This window comes from Podarcis bocagei (assembly GCF_964188305.1).
Source record: "Podarcis bocagei genome assembly, chromosome: 7".
Classification (NCBI taxonomy): Eukaryota; Metazoa; Chordata; class Lepidosauria; order Squamata; family Lacertidae; genus Podarcis; species Podarcis bocagei.
This window is the reverse complement of record NC_138132.1, coordinates 27,499,013-27,514,185: the sequence shown is the minus strand read 5'-3', so window position 1 is coordinate 27,514,185 and position 15,173 is coordinate 27,499,013. Positions and strand designations below refer to the sequence as shown.

General features: G+C 40.9%; 1 protein-coding gene across 3 annotated transcripts in view; it reads left to right on the top strand.

The window, feature by feature from the left end:
• Positions 1-15,173, top strand: part of ARID1A (AT-rich interaction domain 1A) — a 129,198-nt gene that overhangs the window by 97,062 nt on the left and 16,963 nt on the right. For all 3 annotated transcript variants that reach the window (XM_081202744.1, XM_081202745.1, XM_081202743.1), the window contains 6 exons: positions 5,054-5,294; positions 6,144-6,233; positions 7,130-7,297; positions 8,153-8,471; positions 10,097-10,242; positions 10,336-10,445. In XM_081202744.1, the coding sequence (XP_081058870.1) occupies positions 5,054-5,294; positions 6,144-6,233; positions 7,130-7,297; positions 8,153-8,471; positions 10,097-10,242; positions 10,336-10,445 (1,074 nt within the window). The remainder of the gene's footprint in view (positions 1-5,053; positions 5,295-6,143; positions 6,234-7,129; positions 7,298-8,152; positions 8,472-10,096; positions 10,243-10,335; positions 10,446-15,173) is intronic.

Sequence of the window (15,173 nt, the reverse complement as noted above, 5' to 3'; positions counted from 1 at the left end):
AAGTTTTTATGACACTCTTGTGGCCCCAATTGAAAAGTCATTCTAGATGTTAATAATCTAAAAGTGACCACAAACTTCATAAAATGGAAACTATTAATCAGCAGACACATACACAAACGGTGTTCATTCCCCGCGATTTTAAAAGAAAAACCTTAGGAAGCAACATTTGTATATATTCTTATTTCCATAGTTTGTAACATCACTGCTCTCCCAAGATTTCAATAGAAAGCCCGACTGGAGGAGGCATTGCTGATGCCAAGTGTCAATGAAAGTTCATCTTTGTCCATAGATTAATTTCCCGTAGGGCTGATTTCACATGTTACCCATGTGGCATGATCACCACATCTACCCAGATAACTGCTTGTGTGAAATGATGCTCACATGGTTTGAGCTTATGGCTGTAACTCCACCAGAGAAGTCCCTTCCTATAAAACAGAATGGTTTCCCTTAAATTGTCTCAGTCAACCTGAATGTTAAGGTGCTGATGTATACAAGTAGTTCATCACTCATGTGTTTGGAAGTGCAGGGCAATATGTGAATAGGCTTTCTGTTTAAGATGAATGAAAATGTCCTTGGCTCCCTTTCTGTTTTGCTATTCAGACCTTTCTTAAATGAATGCAATCCAAATGGGATTTCCTGGTATTGGCACCCCTGTCTTTTTATTGTTCTTGTCAGACCAGGAATTGGTGGTTGAGGAGAAGGAAGCTTTGCAAATCTCCCTTGAAGATCATATTTCAGATGTTTTGTGGGGAGAGGAGGGCCTCTTCGTAAATGTTCCAGAACAAATATTTTATTATACCAGAACTTGTTTAAAAGTATAACAAGTTCATCTAGTGCATCTCAAAATATTTCTGGGAATCAGAGTGTCAACTCCAGATGTAACCAAAAAAGAGCCATCCATAGATCTTAAAAGGTTGGAAGGGATTATTACTGCTTATACAGGGTGAGTCCTTCAAAAGAGGCCCTGTGGATACAGAGTACACATGTTCCACGGGGCCTCTTTTAAAAGACTCACCCTATATATTCTGATCTGTGCAATACAGTTCACCATAGCATGACTGAAGCAGCCCTTGAGCACTTGGCCCTAAGAATCACATAGCTTAAGCTTTGGGATATTTTTCACTGTATAGCAATATGGGGCCCTCCAGATGTTGTGGACTACAGTTATCATCATTACTACTGTTTGCCATGTTGACTGGGAGTGATAGGTGTCCAGCAACATTTGGGAAAGCAGTACTGTGTCATATCTCAAAATCAGTGTTAGAAGCTTTGATATACTGTATAAACTAATCTCCAAATGGCACCTTAAACCTAGGTTACAGTCGCCACAATGGAATATCTAGGCGCTGGGGGCTTTTTTGTTTGTGTGTTTTGCAATTGAAATCATCATCAACATCATTTCTATACCGCTTTATATTTTGCAGAACAAATATCAAAGCAGTTTACAACACATTAAAACATCAACTAAAACCATCCAGAACAAAATAAATTCAAGCTTCAAGGAAAATATTTCAAATCCTTCTCTAAGTGACATTTCCCTTTCCCCAGTCTCTAACCTGGCACCCTGAGATCTCCACATGGCGGTCACAGTTGGATCCACGTCAGTCATAAAACATTCCTGGCTAATTTCGAACACTGCTCAAAATGATCCAGTAAAACAATTTCCCTACTTGGATGAGCTGAATTTTTATTTTAAAAAATCTCCCCATAACCCCCAAAAGTAAAATTTCAGGCAGACATAAATTTCATGTCTCCAAATATCTACTAGTAACTATTTAATAACTTCTATGGTCTTGTAAGTGTGTAAAATAAAAAACCATTAATCAATTTTTCCACACAGGTCTTTCATACACAGTTAGGCCTTTGTGGTCATCATTATATGAGCATGTAAATGAGTAGAACCTCCTTCAAAAAAGAAATCAGTATTAAATGTTGCAAGTGGAGTTTAAAGTAACATACAGTGTGTGTGTGTTCAGGTCTCAAAGATTTTAAATTGTATTGGTGAGTTTCTGTTTATTCTTCCTAGGTCAAAAGTGTATATTCTGAGTTTATAGCTAATGTGTTTGATTCTGTTAAGTTTGTGTATGAAACCCTGCCTTGGTTTTGTGGCACTGTTGTTTTAACAATTCCTGCAAACGTGTGTGAGAGTGAAGTGATGATTGTTATCATCATCATAATCAAATTTATTATCTGTCCTAATCCAGAAGGTCCCAGAGCCCACTCTCCTGACCTGATAAGATCTGTAGGGAAGGAGGCAGTCTCACACATATTTGGGGTCTAGGTTGTTTAAGGCCTTACGCATTAGCATGAGCACATTGAATTGGGCACAGAAATGAACTGGTGACCAATGTCACTGTTTTAGAACAGGGATGAAGAAGTTATATTCAAGGGCAGCCCAATGTAGAGTGTCCAAAGTCAATCTGTCCAAAAGGGGCTGTAGCTGACAAACCATCCAGAGCTGGAAATAAGACTGTAGCTGGACTGTAACTTCCGTTATCCCTGACCTGGCCTTCTTGACTGTGACTAGTTAGAGTTGTAGTGCAAAACATAAGAAAAGCACCAGGTTGGAGAAGGCAGATACAGTCAGATTCAGCTAGGTGATACTTGGGATCTCACGTATGCAACTTCCCATTCAGCTCAGTGGGCCTTTCATATGAAAGATGCACTGAGCTGTGTGGTTCTACTCTGACTCTACCACAGTTTGCAGTGCGATGGAGTTCTTTTATCATTATTGTTATTTGTCTCCCTGCTGTCCTCTCCTTTAGCCAAAGCTGGGTGGTGACAGAAGACTGAATTCTGCCCTGGAATCAGATCACCAGTTCATGACCAGTTCAGACAGACCTTGATGCCCTTTTCAAATGGAGCACAACCACAGGGGCTTTGGATTGGAATAACAACTAACTGTTTAATTAGCAGGCCAAAAGAAATACTGTAGAATTCCCTGTGTACTATGAAATTGCCACAAGGCCTTTACCATTAAGAAATACTATAAAATTGACTTCAGTTTAATAATTTCAGACCAATGTTGAGCATTTAAGAGTCTAAAGCTAGACTGAATATTGCTTTCAAGTTTAGCTTTCTCAGTTTAGACTGAGAGCATTGTTTTCCATCATACATGTGCTCATCAGTAGAGAGATCATAGGATCTCATAAAAGGTCTGTTTATAGGAATTTTATGAACAATCCCATCTTTCATTACAAGTACTTTCCTTGGAGAAACATAACATTCATAGTCTTGCAGGAAGTGATCTGCACGCAAATGGCTGTAACAAATATTCTGTTGTGGCACCCAAACTGTCTTAATGGATTGCAATGAAGAGCAGTGTATTGCTTCGTTCTGATGCGCTTCTCCCATCACATGCCTGCTAGACTCATTAGTTGTTTGATCAGTCAGCCTCCAAGCATGACCCCCAATTAAGTGAAATTTAGGTATCTTGTAGGGCCACCACTTATTTCTCCTCCTTTTAACTAATAGTCAGAGCCTTGTTGTACTGTATTTGCAAAGATCTGAAGTGTAGATACTGGAGATTGCATAGGATTTTGTTAGCTAATTCAGTATTATTTTACTCTGCGTAATTTGTGATGGAAGCTGCTTGTGTGTTTTGGAATTAGACAACACTGAATTGCTTTCTTTCATGCTTTCAGTGTGTGTGTTTCTGTAGGCAAGAAGCCATCAGTTAGGCTGCTTAAGTGTCTTCTGAGAGTTCAGCATGGACACTTGGACAGCCCAGTTCTCCTTTTCCTTCTAAGCCCTGCTCCCACCTCCTGCTCTCTGTACTAGTCCTTCAGCTTTCTCAAGAAACAAAGCATTACCTTGGGGTAGCAGTGATCAGGAGAGTACTCTGCACTTCATGTCTACCCATAGCATACAAGCTCCATAGGTTGTCTACAAACCTAACCTCCATTTCTCACATAATGAGTTCAGTTGGCTCTTTTTAACAAATAATGAATAAAAGCTCTGTATAACTCTTTCCTTCAACCAGAGTGCTTCAACAAGGCAGCCAGACATATCATTCCCTCTCCTGCTTATGTATTCTCATTGTGGTGCATTGATTAAAAATGGGTGGTTCAAGTGCATCATGAAGTCCTTGCTGCCAAAATGCATGAATCCTGAGAAGCAAGATAATATAATGAAAATAAGATGGTTCTGCCTACCAGTGGATCACGCAAATGTTTTGTGTCATTCTGGTCAACCCATCACAGAAGAGACATTCATATAGAACTGAAAACAAAACTGAATTGGCATGCCTTGCTTTATGGAATCATTTGTGCAGGATGAAGAGACTGGAGACATTATCATTACCTTGCACATAGTATGGTGTGATGAAGCAAAGTACAAGTAGGGAACTTAGGACAACAATCTAGGGGGCTTCTGTTGGAAGATTTGATAGAAATAAGTTGTAAAAATTGAACATTAACAGGACGTACTATTGCTCATAAGACATACTTGTTGGTAAGTAATTCTGTAAAAAGCAGTATAATGGCTGTAAGTTGACAGATTTATGAAAGATGAGATCTTTCAGTGTCAAGTTGGTGGCCTCCAGATCTTTTGGACTTGGGGTATTTTTTTACTACAACTCCAGATGTCTTGGACTGCATCTGTGCTTGCTGGGGCTGTTGGGAGTTGTAGTCCAAAAAATATGGAGAACACTAGATTGACAAAAGGCTTGTCAAAACTGAGAATCGGGAAATACTGCCTTTATTTTTAGGATGCCACTAGGTTTGTTTCATTGAGATTTTGGGCATGATGGACTGTAGCATCTCCTCTTGCACCCTTTGAGGGTAGTCCAAGATTTTTCAAAATTACATCACTCCTGGTTACAGTCAGACAATTTCCAGTTCCACTTGGTAGCACATAAGTCACTGTTGCAACTGTAGGAATTGCTCATCTAAAGGATTTATTTCTACCTGGTACTATGTTGCAGCCTTCCTTATTGATAGCAACCTAAGTCTTCGTCTAAAGGAAAAATCCCATAAATTCTGTAGTAGATATATGTATAGTAGCATTTTCTCTCTTCTACTTGTGACATGCTTTCCTTTGTGTGTCTCTATAGGATCTCTCTGGTTCAATAGACGATCTGCCCATGGGTACAGAAGGAGCACTGAGTCCTGGCGTAAGCACATCAGGGATTTCTAGCAGTCAAGGAGAGCAGAGTAACCCTGCTCAGTCTCCTTTCTCTCCGCATACCTCTCCTCACTTGCCAGGCATCAGAGGACCTTCCCCTTCACCAGTTGGATCTCCTGCTAGTGTTGCTCAGTCACGCTCTGGCCCACTGTCTCCTGCTGCAGTACCAGGTAACACTTTCTTTTTTACAGGCACAACCTTCTTAGTTTTAACAAACTGCTTATTTTAGGAAGGTGGTTAGAGTGTCTGACTGGGAGTGAGGAACTCCAGGTTCAAATCCATATTCAGCCATGTAGCTCACTGGGTGACCTTGGGTCAGTGACCTCATTATTTTGCAGCCTAACCTACCTCACAGGGTTATTGTGAGGAAGAACAGAAGTCAGGGTGGTGGTGGTATAGAACAATGTAGAGGAAAGGTGGAATATCAATGTTAGCAATACATTACAAATAAATGGGGGGTAGAGACATGAGTTCAGAACCCATGTCCTGGGTGACTTTGGTCTACTTCATTATCTCTCCTGTTTGGTTCACTGTTTCTGAATGAGAATAAAAATTCTTTATGGATAAATAAAATACATTTTATTACATGCTTTCATCTTTAAGGGATAAAGCAAGCTATGAGCCAGAAATCTCTTTCTTTATAAGTGGGGTGGGGAACCTCAGGCCTGGCTGAATGCAAGCCTCTAGGAGCCTCTGTCTGGTACATGGGACTCTCCCGAGGCCACATTCTGCACTGGGCCTTCTTTGGGGCTTCCTTGAATGCTTTTGCCTGGCTGAAATGAGTTCTTCACCTATGATAATACTGCTTGCTTAACTAGATGAAGTATGTGGTGGGTATAGAAATCTGTACTTTGGGGGTAACTCTACAGAGGTAAGAGCCACATCTGTAGCTCCACCTACTTTCCCCTCTGGCCCTGCCACTTTTTGTACCACTTTCAGGTTTGTCTTTTTTGAGCTGCTTTAGTGGGGAGTAGGATGAAATGCGGTTCTTCACCATCAATTTTTTCTTTGTTGTGCAGGTAACCAGATGCCACCTCGACCACCTAGTGGCCAATCAGACAGCATCTTGCATCCCTCCATGAATCAGTCAACCATAACTCCCGATAGAGGTGTGTGCATGTGTGCAATGATAGTTGCGCTGTTTTGCCTGGCTTCTTGTATATAGCAAACATCTCAGTGGTTCACGGATCAGTCCTGATGCGCATGCCTAGCTTTTACAGGATAATCTTCCATGAAAGGTGTAACTGGTGATTTACGAATTAGAGTAGGGAATTGGGACAGTCCTTAATGTGGAATGTGAACTAGAAACATACACAATGCTTTTGTGACAAAATTAGTTTTGCCATGGTGCAGTTTGCATCATTCTCCAAATTATGCTAGATACAGGCACACACACACACCCATACTTGTTTTCCTTTTGCCATTCCACCTCAGGTTATTGCTTACAACAGCCTTTCCCAACCAGATGCCTTCCAGATGTTGGCGATTTCCAAACTCCCATCATCATAATCATTGGTCATACAGTCAGGGGTTGATGGGAGTTGGGAGTCCAAAATAGGTGCAAAGGTGCCCAACAGTAAACTCAAATGTAACCTCTTAACTATAGCAATCAGTGGGAACAATGCAAATTTGTCATTAGCATGTGGTACAGCTGGCTGTTGCTTGTTCTATTTATTCATTGAAATAGGGTACCATGTTTCTTTTATTTTTGCCACCCCATTCTCACTATTCTCAGTGGGTTCAGATAACTTAGCAGTCATCATAAATAACTCCTCAAAGTGACAGCTACAAAATAAGAGTGTGCTGTGCCACAGTTATCATAAGACTAGGGAATTACCATGTGAGAATTTGTCATTGAGGTTTTCAAGCTATTAATGTGAAAACTTTACCAGGCATGTCATTTATGAAGAATTTAGGATTTCCAGAACTAATTATTTTTAAAAATGTGTTTCCATCTGCATAGCCTGCTTTTATAACAATATCCCTTGAAATCATTATTAATTAGGTTACATACAGAGGACTCCACAGATGCCCCAGTATAATTCCCCTCAGCCTGGGTCAGCCTTATCTCCACGTCAGTCTTCTGGAGGACAGATGCATGCTGGGATGGGACCTTACCAACAAAATTCCATGGGCAGTTATGGACCTCAGGGGGGTCAATACGGGCCTCAAGGTGAGAGTATTACACTTGTGTTTCAAATAAAATGCATGAGCAGTGAACATGTGTTGTTTCTGTGGTTGGATAAAGAACACCTGCTTAAGACAATGAGATACATGGGTAGAAAGCTTGAGCAGTCTTGTCTCTTGACCTACGAAGTGTGTGCTTACAGTTTTTATCATGGATGTTGTTTATTGGATTAAAGTAAAGGGTGAGTGTGTTCTGCCACCATTGCTGAATCTGAACTTGGGAGTGTCTAGGCATAAACTAAGTATCAACACAAAACACTTAACAGAAGATTTTAATAATGTGTGCTACAGTATTCATTTAGAAATTTTGGGAAATGGAGGGGGGTTAAGTGTGACTTTGTCTCCACTTCATAGCCCTTAATTTTTTCATCAGTGTCCCATACTTTACTTGGCCAATACAGTTAGTTTTGGTAACTTAACTAGTCATCTTAATATTTGGATCATTATTGATTAGTCCAGCCTTTGACAATGATTAGCTGATTAACTTAGTCATGAGATCTCTGGTGGGATGATGCATGGAAAGATTTCACATAATGTGTGTACTGCTTTGTGGTTGATATTGCAATGTAGCTGTGATGAGAGTGTGTGTGTGTGTGTGTGAGAGAGAGAGAGAGAGAGAGAGAGAGAGAGAGAGAGAGAGAGAAAAGAAAGAAAGAAAGAAAGAAAGAAAGAAAGAAAGAAAGTACTGATGTGGAATAGATTAACATTAGGACACTATTTTGTGAAGCCAACATTCTCCCAGCTTTTAGCTTGCCTTGTAATATGCAGGCTCAAGATGCAAATGCAAGAATTGCCAGGATATTCTTTAGTCTTACTGATCATGCTCCCCTTTTCTCTGTAGGTGGATATCCCAGGCAGCCAAACTACAATGCTATGCCCAATGCAAATTACCCAAGCCCAGGAATGGGAGGAACCATGAACCCAATGGGAGCAGGGAGTCAGATCCATGGTCAAACTGGTGTACCACCCTATCCTGGGCTTCCTCCGGGGAGAGGATTGAGCCATGCTGCCATGGGGAATAGGCCCTATGGACCCAACATGGCAAACATGCCTCCCCAAGTAGGGACTGGGATGTGTCCTCCACCAGGTGGCAGGAAAGCACAAGAAGCTGCTGCTGCTGCTGCTATGCATGCTGCTGCCGTCAACTCAATCCAGAATAGGTAAGCCATGGGGGACCCCTTACCTCTGAAACAGAATTTCCTAGAATTTCAGCTCTTTAAAACAATACCTCTTTAAATAAGTCAGAATAGACTTCCCTAAATCCAGAGTAAAATACTGTTAGTCACCCTATTTGCAATACAGAAAAGGCAAAGGCAGTCTCAGAAACTGGCACTGAATTATTACCAAAACACTCCAAAACAAAGTACAGTCACAAGAATAGGGTGGAACTAAACATCTGTATCTGTATATATAATATCAAGTGTCGCAGGCCAGAGTAAAGAGGTATATCTTCATCTTACAGCAGAAACTGCATAATGAAGATGCCAGACACATCTTTGTGGGGAGGAAATTCCACAATTTAGGGGCTGCCACAGATGAGCCTCTCTCACGGGATACCATCCTCCAGGCTTCTGAGGGCACAGAACTACCAACGGCCCCCCTCCTGCTGATCTTAACACCAGAGAGGGTTTGTGGGAGGGATGCATTTGGGGCCTAAGTCATGGTTAAATACCATATTGGCCCAAATATAACCCACAAGTCAAGGGTGGGGGGGGGGGAGAAAAAAAGTCAGTACCCTCCTAAAGCCACTTCCTTCCTTGCTTTCTCCCTTCCCAGCCTTGGGGGAGAGGACGGGGGACTATGCGTGGGGCGGGCACTGCTTTGCCATGCTCCTGGCACTGTTTGCCTCGTGCTCCTGGCTGCATTCTGGGCGGGGGTGGGGGAGCCACGCTGCGTTGCCGGCGGCCTTTCCCCTTCCCTGCTCTCTCCCTTCCTAGCCTTGGGACTGCATGCGGAGTGGGCACCACTTTGCTGTGCTTCTAGCTGCACACTGGATCATTTTTGTAAGGTTGCGAATATAAGCCACACTTCAACTTTTCACGGTCAGAATTTTTTGGGGGAAAGTGTGGCTTATATTCAGGCCAATATGGTACCAACATCAGACCTTAATTTGGGTCTGGAAACAAACTGACAACCAGTGGCGGTTAGGGAAGGCAGATGGGGTGGGTAGTGTCTTCTGTTGGATTATAATGGAATTCATTTTTCTGCTGTCCAACGTTACCTGGAAGAGACAATAAAATAAGTGGGGTGGGTTTCTTTCGTCTTGTATTGGGAAGGCCTCTGCTTCAGTTGCATCTGGAACATGTATACTCAGTGAGCAATTTACACAGTATTGAGAAGCTTGGGGAAGAGGGCTGTGCCAATTTTAGGCGTGTCCAGTTGAGATGTGGTCGCCAATGGGTGGGTACTTTTCAACCTGGAAGAAGGCAAAATGAGGATGGAATGGGGTGGGGTGCACTTTAATGCATTCCACTAATGCACATGGGGGCCAGGAATGGAACCCCAACACAAAATGGTTGCCACCTGTATCTTGATGCTAAAGGAACTCAAACCTCAAAACCTTAGAAGAGCTGAACTTGCCTCAATAGCCCAGATCTGAGTCTCACTTTTTCACCCACACAGCAAGTCAGAGATACACTAAGGAATGCCCACTATGGAGAAAGATAATCTCTTTAGTCTACCTGTTTGTGTAGGGAATTTAATCAGGAAAAATCACATTATTAGCCAAGTGCTCGTTGGTAATGTACACAGTTGACTATTTCTAATATAGTTGTGTTGTTTTTAGGCCATCTGGTTACCCCCATATTAACCAAGGAGGAATGATGGGAACTGGGCCTCCCTATGGCCAAGGAATAAATAGCATGGCTGGCATGCTCAATCCCCAGGGCCCACCATATCCAATGGGTGGGAATATGGCCAACAATTCTGCAGGTAAGATGCTGTACCCAGTCTTTCTGCCCAAGTTCTTTGTGTTTTTGAATGGCAAGCTGAAAAACATTTTCATGTTGGTGTTTGACTCTCTAGGGATGGCTGCAAGTCCTGAGATGATGGGACTCGGGGATGTTAAACTAACACCAGCTCCCAAAATGAACAATAAGGCAGATGGAACCCCCAAAACTGAATCCAAGTCGAAGGTAAAAAAAAAAGTTTTCTGTAGCTGCTGCAGAGATTGGGAGGTAGTTTGTCAGCACTGGTTTTTAAAGAAATGTGAGCCTGGATTTTATTAGTGTGCATTTGACTCTATCTTATGTGATTTGGTTATGTTGAAAGTATGAGACTTTTCTTGTTTTACCACCCATATTGTTGCTGAACAACATCATTTCCTTGTAGAGAGCTGCACTACCAACTTCATATGATTGCCAAATGAGGCACTTGTTTGTGCAAATTCAGAGAACACAAGCATTTATGGGGTTCTTTGAAGCTTGTTGGATTGTGCCTGGAACACACTTAGACCATGCCTGCGTAATATTCTCCTTTATTAAGTAATGTGTATTGTACCTCTTGCCTGGGGTTTACCTCCAATAAATCATGGCCCTAAGGCATGAAGAGCTCTAGAGCTACTTTATTCTATCCTTTGCTTGCATTCTGTTGCACTAGTGGACATTCTCTGTGGAATTAAGAGTAGAGCATCTTATACATTTAGTCTATATTTCCAGTGTGTGGAATGGCCAACCACATGCCAGGTTATGTGGGATCAGCTTTCAAAGATGCACAGAAATGTATTTCTGGTTATGGGAGTCAACAGTCTTCCCCCATGAGAGCTTTGTAGCAGTGTTTATTATAATAGCAGAAGCAACTAATCATATTTCAGATCTAAATGACAAAATGCTGTGTGAAAATTTTTTTAAAAAGTATTTGTGGATGCTCGGACCCCCGAGCTTCATGCATCTTCTGTGTCTTTAGGACCTGATTTCTAACTTTTATTTATTTTTGTTTTTTAAAAAATGGCAAAATTTCCAATATGTCCCTCAGTGCCAACCTGAATTAGTGTATAGTTCTTCTTCTGATGATGTATCATAGAGGGTGGGATTCAAAAAGAGCTGTTGCAAACAGGGTTTGAAATCCTTATTAAGTGGAAATTGTAGTTACTGTTTGTGTCACCAAAACACTTTAACTGTGGTTAAGGAAGAAAGAGAGAGTTGGCTCCAGAGTAGATAAGGGGATAGGAAGCACATCGTATCTGTGGCCTGCTCATATTCTGATTTTACATCTGCGCCAGCCCAAGTAGATGTGGCCTTGGACATTCTATGCAGGATGTCTCATTCATATTACATGTTACATTGGCACCTCAACTTTCACCAATCTGGAATAGAGATATATTTCCCTCAAAGATTATTCTAACCCTCGAATGTTAATTTTGATGATAAGGGAAATGCAGTGATTTTATATTTTTCTTCTGCCAGACATTTGGTTCTTAGAGAATTAGCTTCTTCAATGTTCTACAGTAGCAACCTACTTGTAAGGTTAATAACTCTGAATATGGGATCTTAACTCAATTTGTCAATTGTATCAAATAGGGCAGTGGCCAGGAGGTTGTCATCCTGGTGCCAAAAAGCCTTGCAGGATTCCCCCCATACCTTTGTTATTTTTAATTGCAACAAAGTAGAGGAATAGTAAAGGAATAGTAGAGCAGTTTAATAAAGCTTTGTTCTTTTTCTCAGTCCAGATCTAACAACTACAGTAGTGCTGTTGTAGTACTAAACAAGGAGCCTCATAGTTACTGCTTCAGAGAGTCTTCCTTGTTCCCTTCAGACTTCCTCGTAGCAAAATACTGACATAGCTAAGCAAGTTAGCTTCATTGATCTTTACTTAGCTAGATAGGGTCTGTTTTCAACTCTGTGGCAAATAAGCCTGGTTCCTTTAAACTCAAACTGCTCTTAGACTTTGATTACCTGGTACCTCCCACAGCTTTCTGCTTTAAACACTGCAGTTCCAAGTGCTTGAGGTTGGAGCCATAAGGAAAGGGACTAATACAAAAATTCAGTGTACATTTCACAAAGAAATTTTGCTTACATTTTCTTAATGCTCAGACAGTTGGGCCATTGCCTAGTCCCATTAAACCCCCATGTTTATTCAACTAGTCTAAAATTCACTTGGGAGAGTGATCCTCTCATATGTTGGATCAAATGAACCTTCCCTGTCTCTTAAATGAAATAATTCCCTGGGAGTGAGGCAGCTGTTGCCTTTTCTTCTGCAGTACAATCTTCCTGCAGTGAGAGAAAAGTAAGAGAAGAACAATCTGTCTAGGTAGCGGCTAGAATGCCATATGGGTTTGACTTGAGACATCTTAGGAGCCCAAAAGGAACATTATCAAAACTGATTACCAACTTCTTTGGCTGGGAACTTGCATAGACAGCAAAGTTATCTTGAGGATTCTGACCCTGACAAAGGAAGCAACTTTGACCACTAGTTGTCTAACTTTAGTTTGTCATAAAGTCTTCTTTCATTGCCTTTGTTTGGTGAAATGCCTTTCACTTTAACTAATGCTGATCCAAGACTTGCGACTATTTATCTGATTTGTATATTCATTTTCAACAATAGTTGTGAAAGCAGGTTACCCTTCCAGAAAAATAGATGTTATTGGTAAAATGACAGTAATAACGATACAGTGTTGTAACAGTGACAGATTTAAAAATGGACAGCTGGTATTAAAGTAGCATCTTAATAATAAAAGGCTTGCCTGAAGAGAGAGATTTTAACAGTTCATTGGTAACAGATTCCAGAACTTGGGGGCCACCAGCAAAACAGCTGCTTGGATGCTGGCCACTAGCCTGATACATGGCGGGAGTGTATTCATCCTTACATCTCAAAGTGCATGGCAACAGGTCATGTGCTTCCAGACTTGGAAAAATCTGCATACTATCATTGATCAGTTGCTTGAAAGTTATACTAACACCCCCTTCTTTCTATTTTAAAACTCAAAGCTGTGCAAGCACTGTGTCTCACACTATTGCTGTGACATAGTGTGTGTAGTTTGCTCCTGCAAAGAGAAGTTGGCTAACAGAATTAGGAGACATCTGGATGTGGGTGTTCCGTTTTTCACCCCTGATGTTTCCTACATCTCTTACTGACTCTTAACAGTGGAGCTTCTCGTTCTGTCCAAATCCTCACTTCTTCCCCAGGCCAGTTTGTCATTGTCAAGAGGTTTTCCTTCTGGCCTGTGTACAACTACATTCAGATAATACTGGGCTGACCTGCATCCACATTTCATGCTTTTTAACAAAGTTCTACCATCTCTATAACCTCCTGCTTCTACTACAGATCTCTTAGTTCCTTGGTTGTCTCTTTACTGAATGGTTGTGTTGCTAGTTTCTCTTCATTGACTTGTTTCCATTATTGCTTCTTTGCTCGAAGACAGAATATTTTTGGATTTTCACACAGTGTTGCTGAACTTGCTTTGACTGGTCTTTTAACACCAGATTGGTGTTCTTCATTACCAAGCCTTTTTGCAGTGAGAGACCAGAAATGTTAACTAGTTCCTTTACTGCCAGAAGATCTGATGTTTGTGAGAGAAGTTGGACATACCAGTGAATGTACTTGTCTGCACCAGTCCATAGGTGCTGGCCCTTCTCCTTGTTGTATGGAACTTATAATTCAGCAGCCTGCATTTCAGAAACATACAATATCTGTTTACTGAAGAGTGCTCTTCATAGCATCTTGATTCTTCTGGGAGCTGGGTGAGGGACAACTTAAATAGGGCCATGCCTTACAATTCTGAGAAAGTTTTACTATTTGGCATACCCCTCTCTGTGGTTTATGAAAGGAAAAGTCACTGGTGAGTCCAGGCTTCTTCTCTGTAAGGATTCAATGAGGCTGCAGCTTTCCCAAAACTCCTGTGACGTTTTGTTTATAAATATTATCTTACTCTTTCAACACCCATAAAGATAATGTCTGAAATTCTACTGGAGCCCATTATATTGGCTTTTTATTTATTGGCTATTCACTTGTTGCATAATCACTGTAACCAGCAAGACTTGAATTTAGATGATTATGCTTCATTTTTCTGGCACATTTGTACTGAAATTAAACTTTCATAGGATCTCAGCCATCTTCAGATGCACCATACTTCTGTAATCAGCTTTATTTCGTAAGTTGTACTGCTTGAACATAGTTTCTAGGGTTAACACTTCTTTTACATTTGTTTCTAAGACTTGTTTTTACAGTGTTTTAGTTTGTATTTAGCATACATGCAATTTTATTTATTTATTTATTTATTTCTTGTACTGCCTTTCTGCAACCTGCCCCCTCCCTATGCAAAGTGGCTGACAAAAATAACCAAACGAACAAATTAACCAAAATCCTGTATTGGTAAACAAAGCAGCAAAGACAGTATCAGCACATCAATAACTAGCATTATAAAAAGAAAATTCATGGCACTTTTAGTAGCCACCAAATAAAGCAGAAAATTGAGATTAATTCAAATTAAACAATGAGACTACAATAAAACAACAATAATGGAAACAGAAAGCTAATTAATATGAATTCAGAGTCATTAATCAACAAATGCATGGACGAGCAGGACAGATTTCACTTCATGTCTAAAAGATTTAAAAAGAGGCTAGACATATATTCCTCAGGTGGAGTTGCATCATTTGGGCATAACCCTTAGCCATGCTCCACTGTCTAGTAGCAACCTGCATAACCTCTGGAGATGAGTACATCCAAGAAAGTTCATTGATGGCTCAGCTGCTGTGCAGGTTCATATAAGAGCAGGCAGCCCGTAGGGTACCATGGTGCCAGATGATGTAGGGCTTTATAAATTAAGACCAGCCCTTTGAATTGTGCCCAGAAACAAACTTGAAGACCACAAAGGTATTTGAATATGGATGTAATGTGTTGATTCCAAAAGATAAAAGAAGACG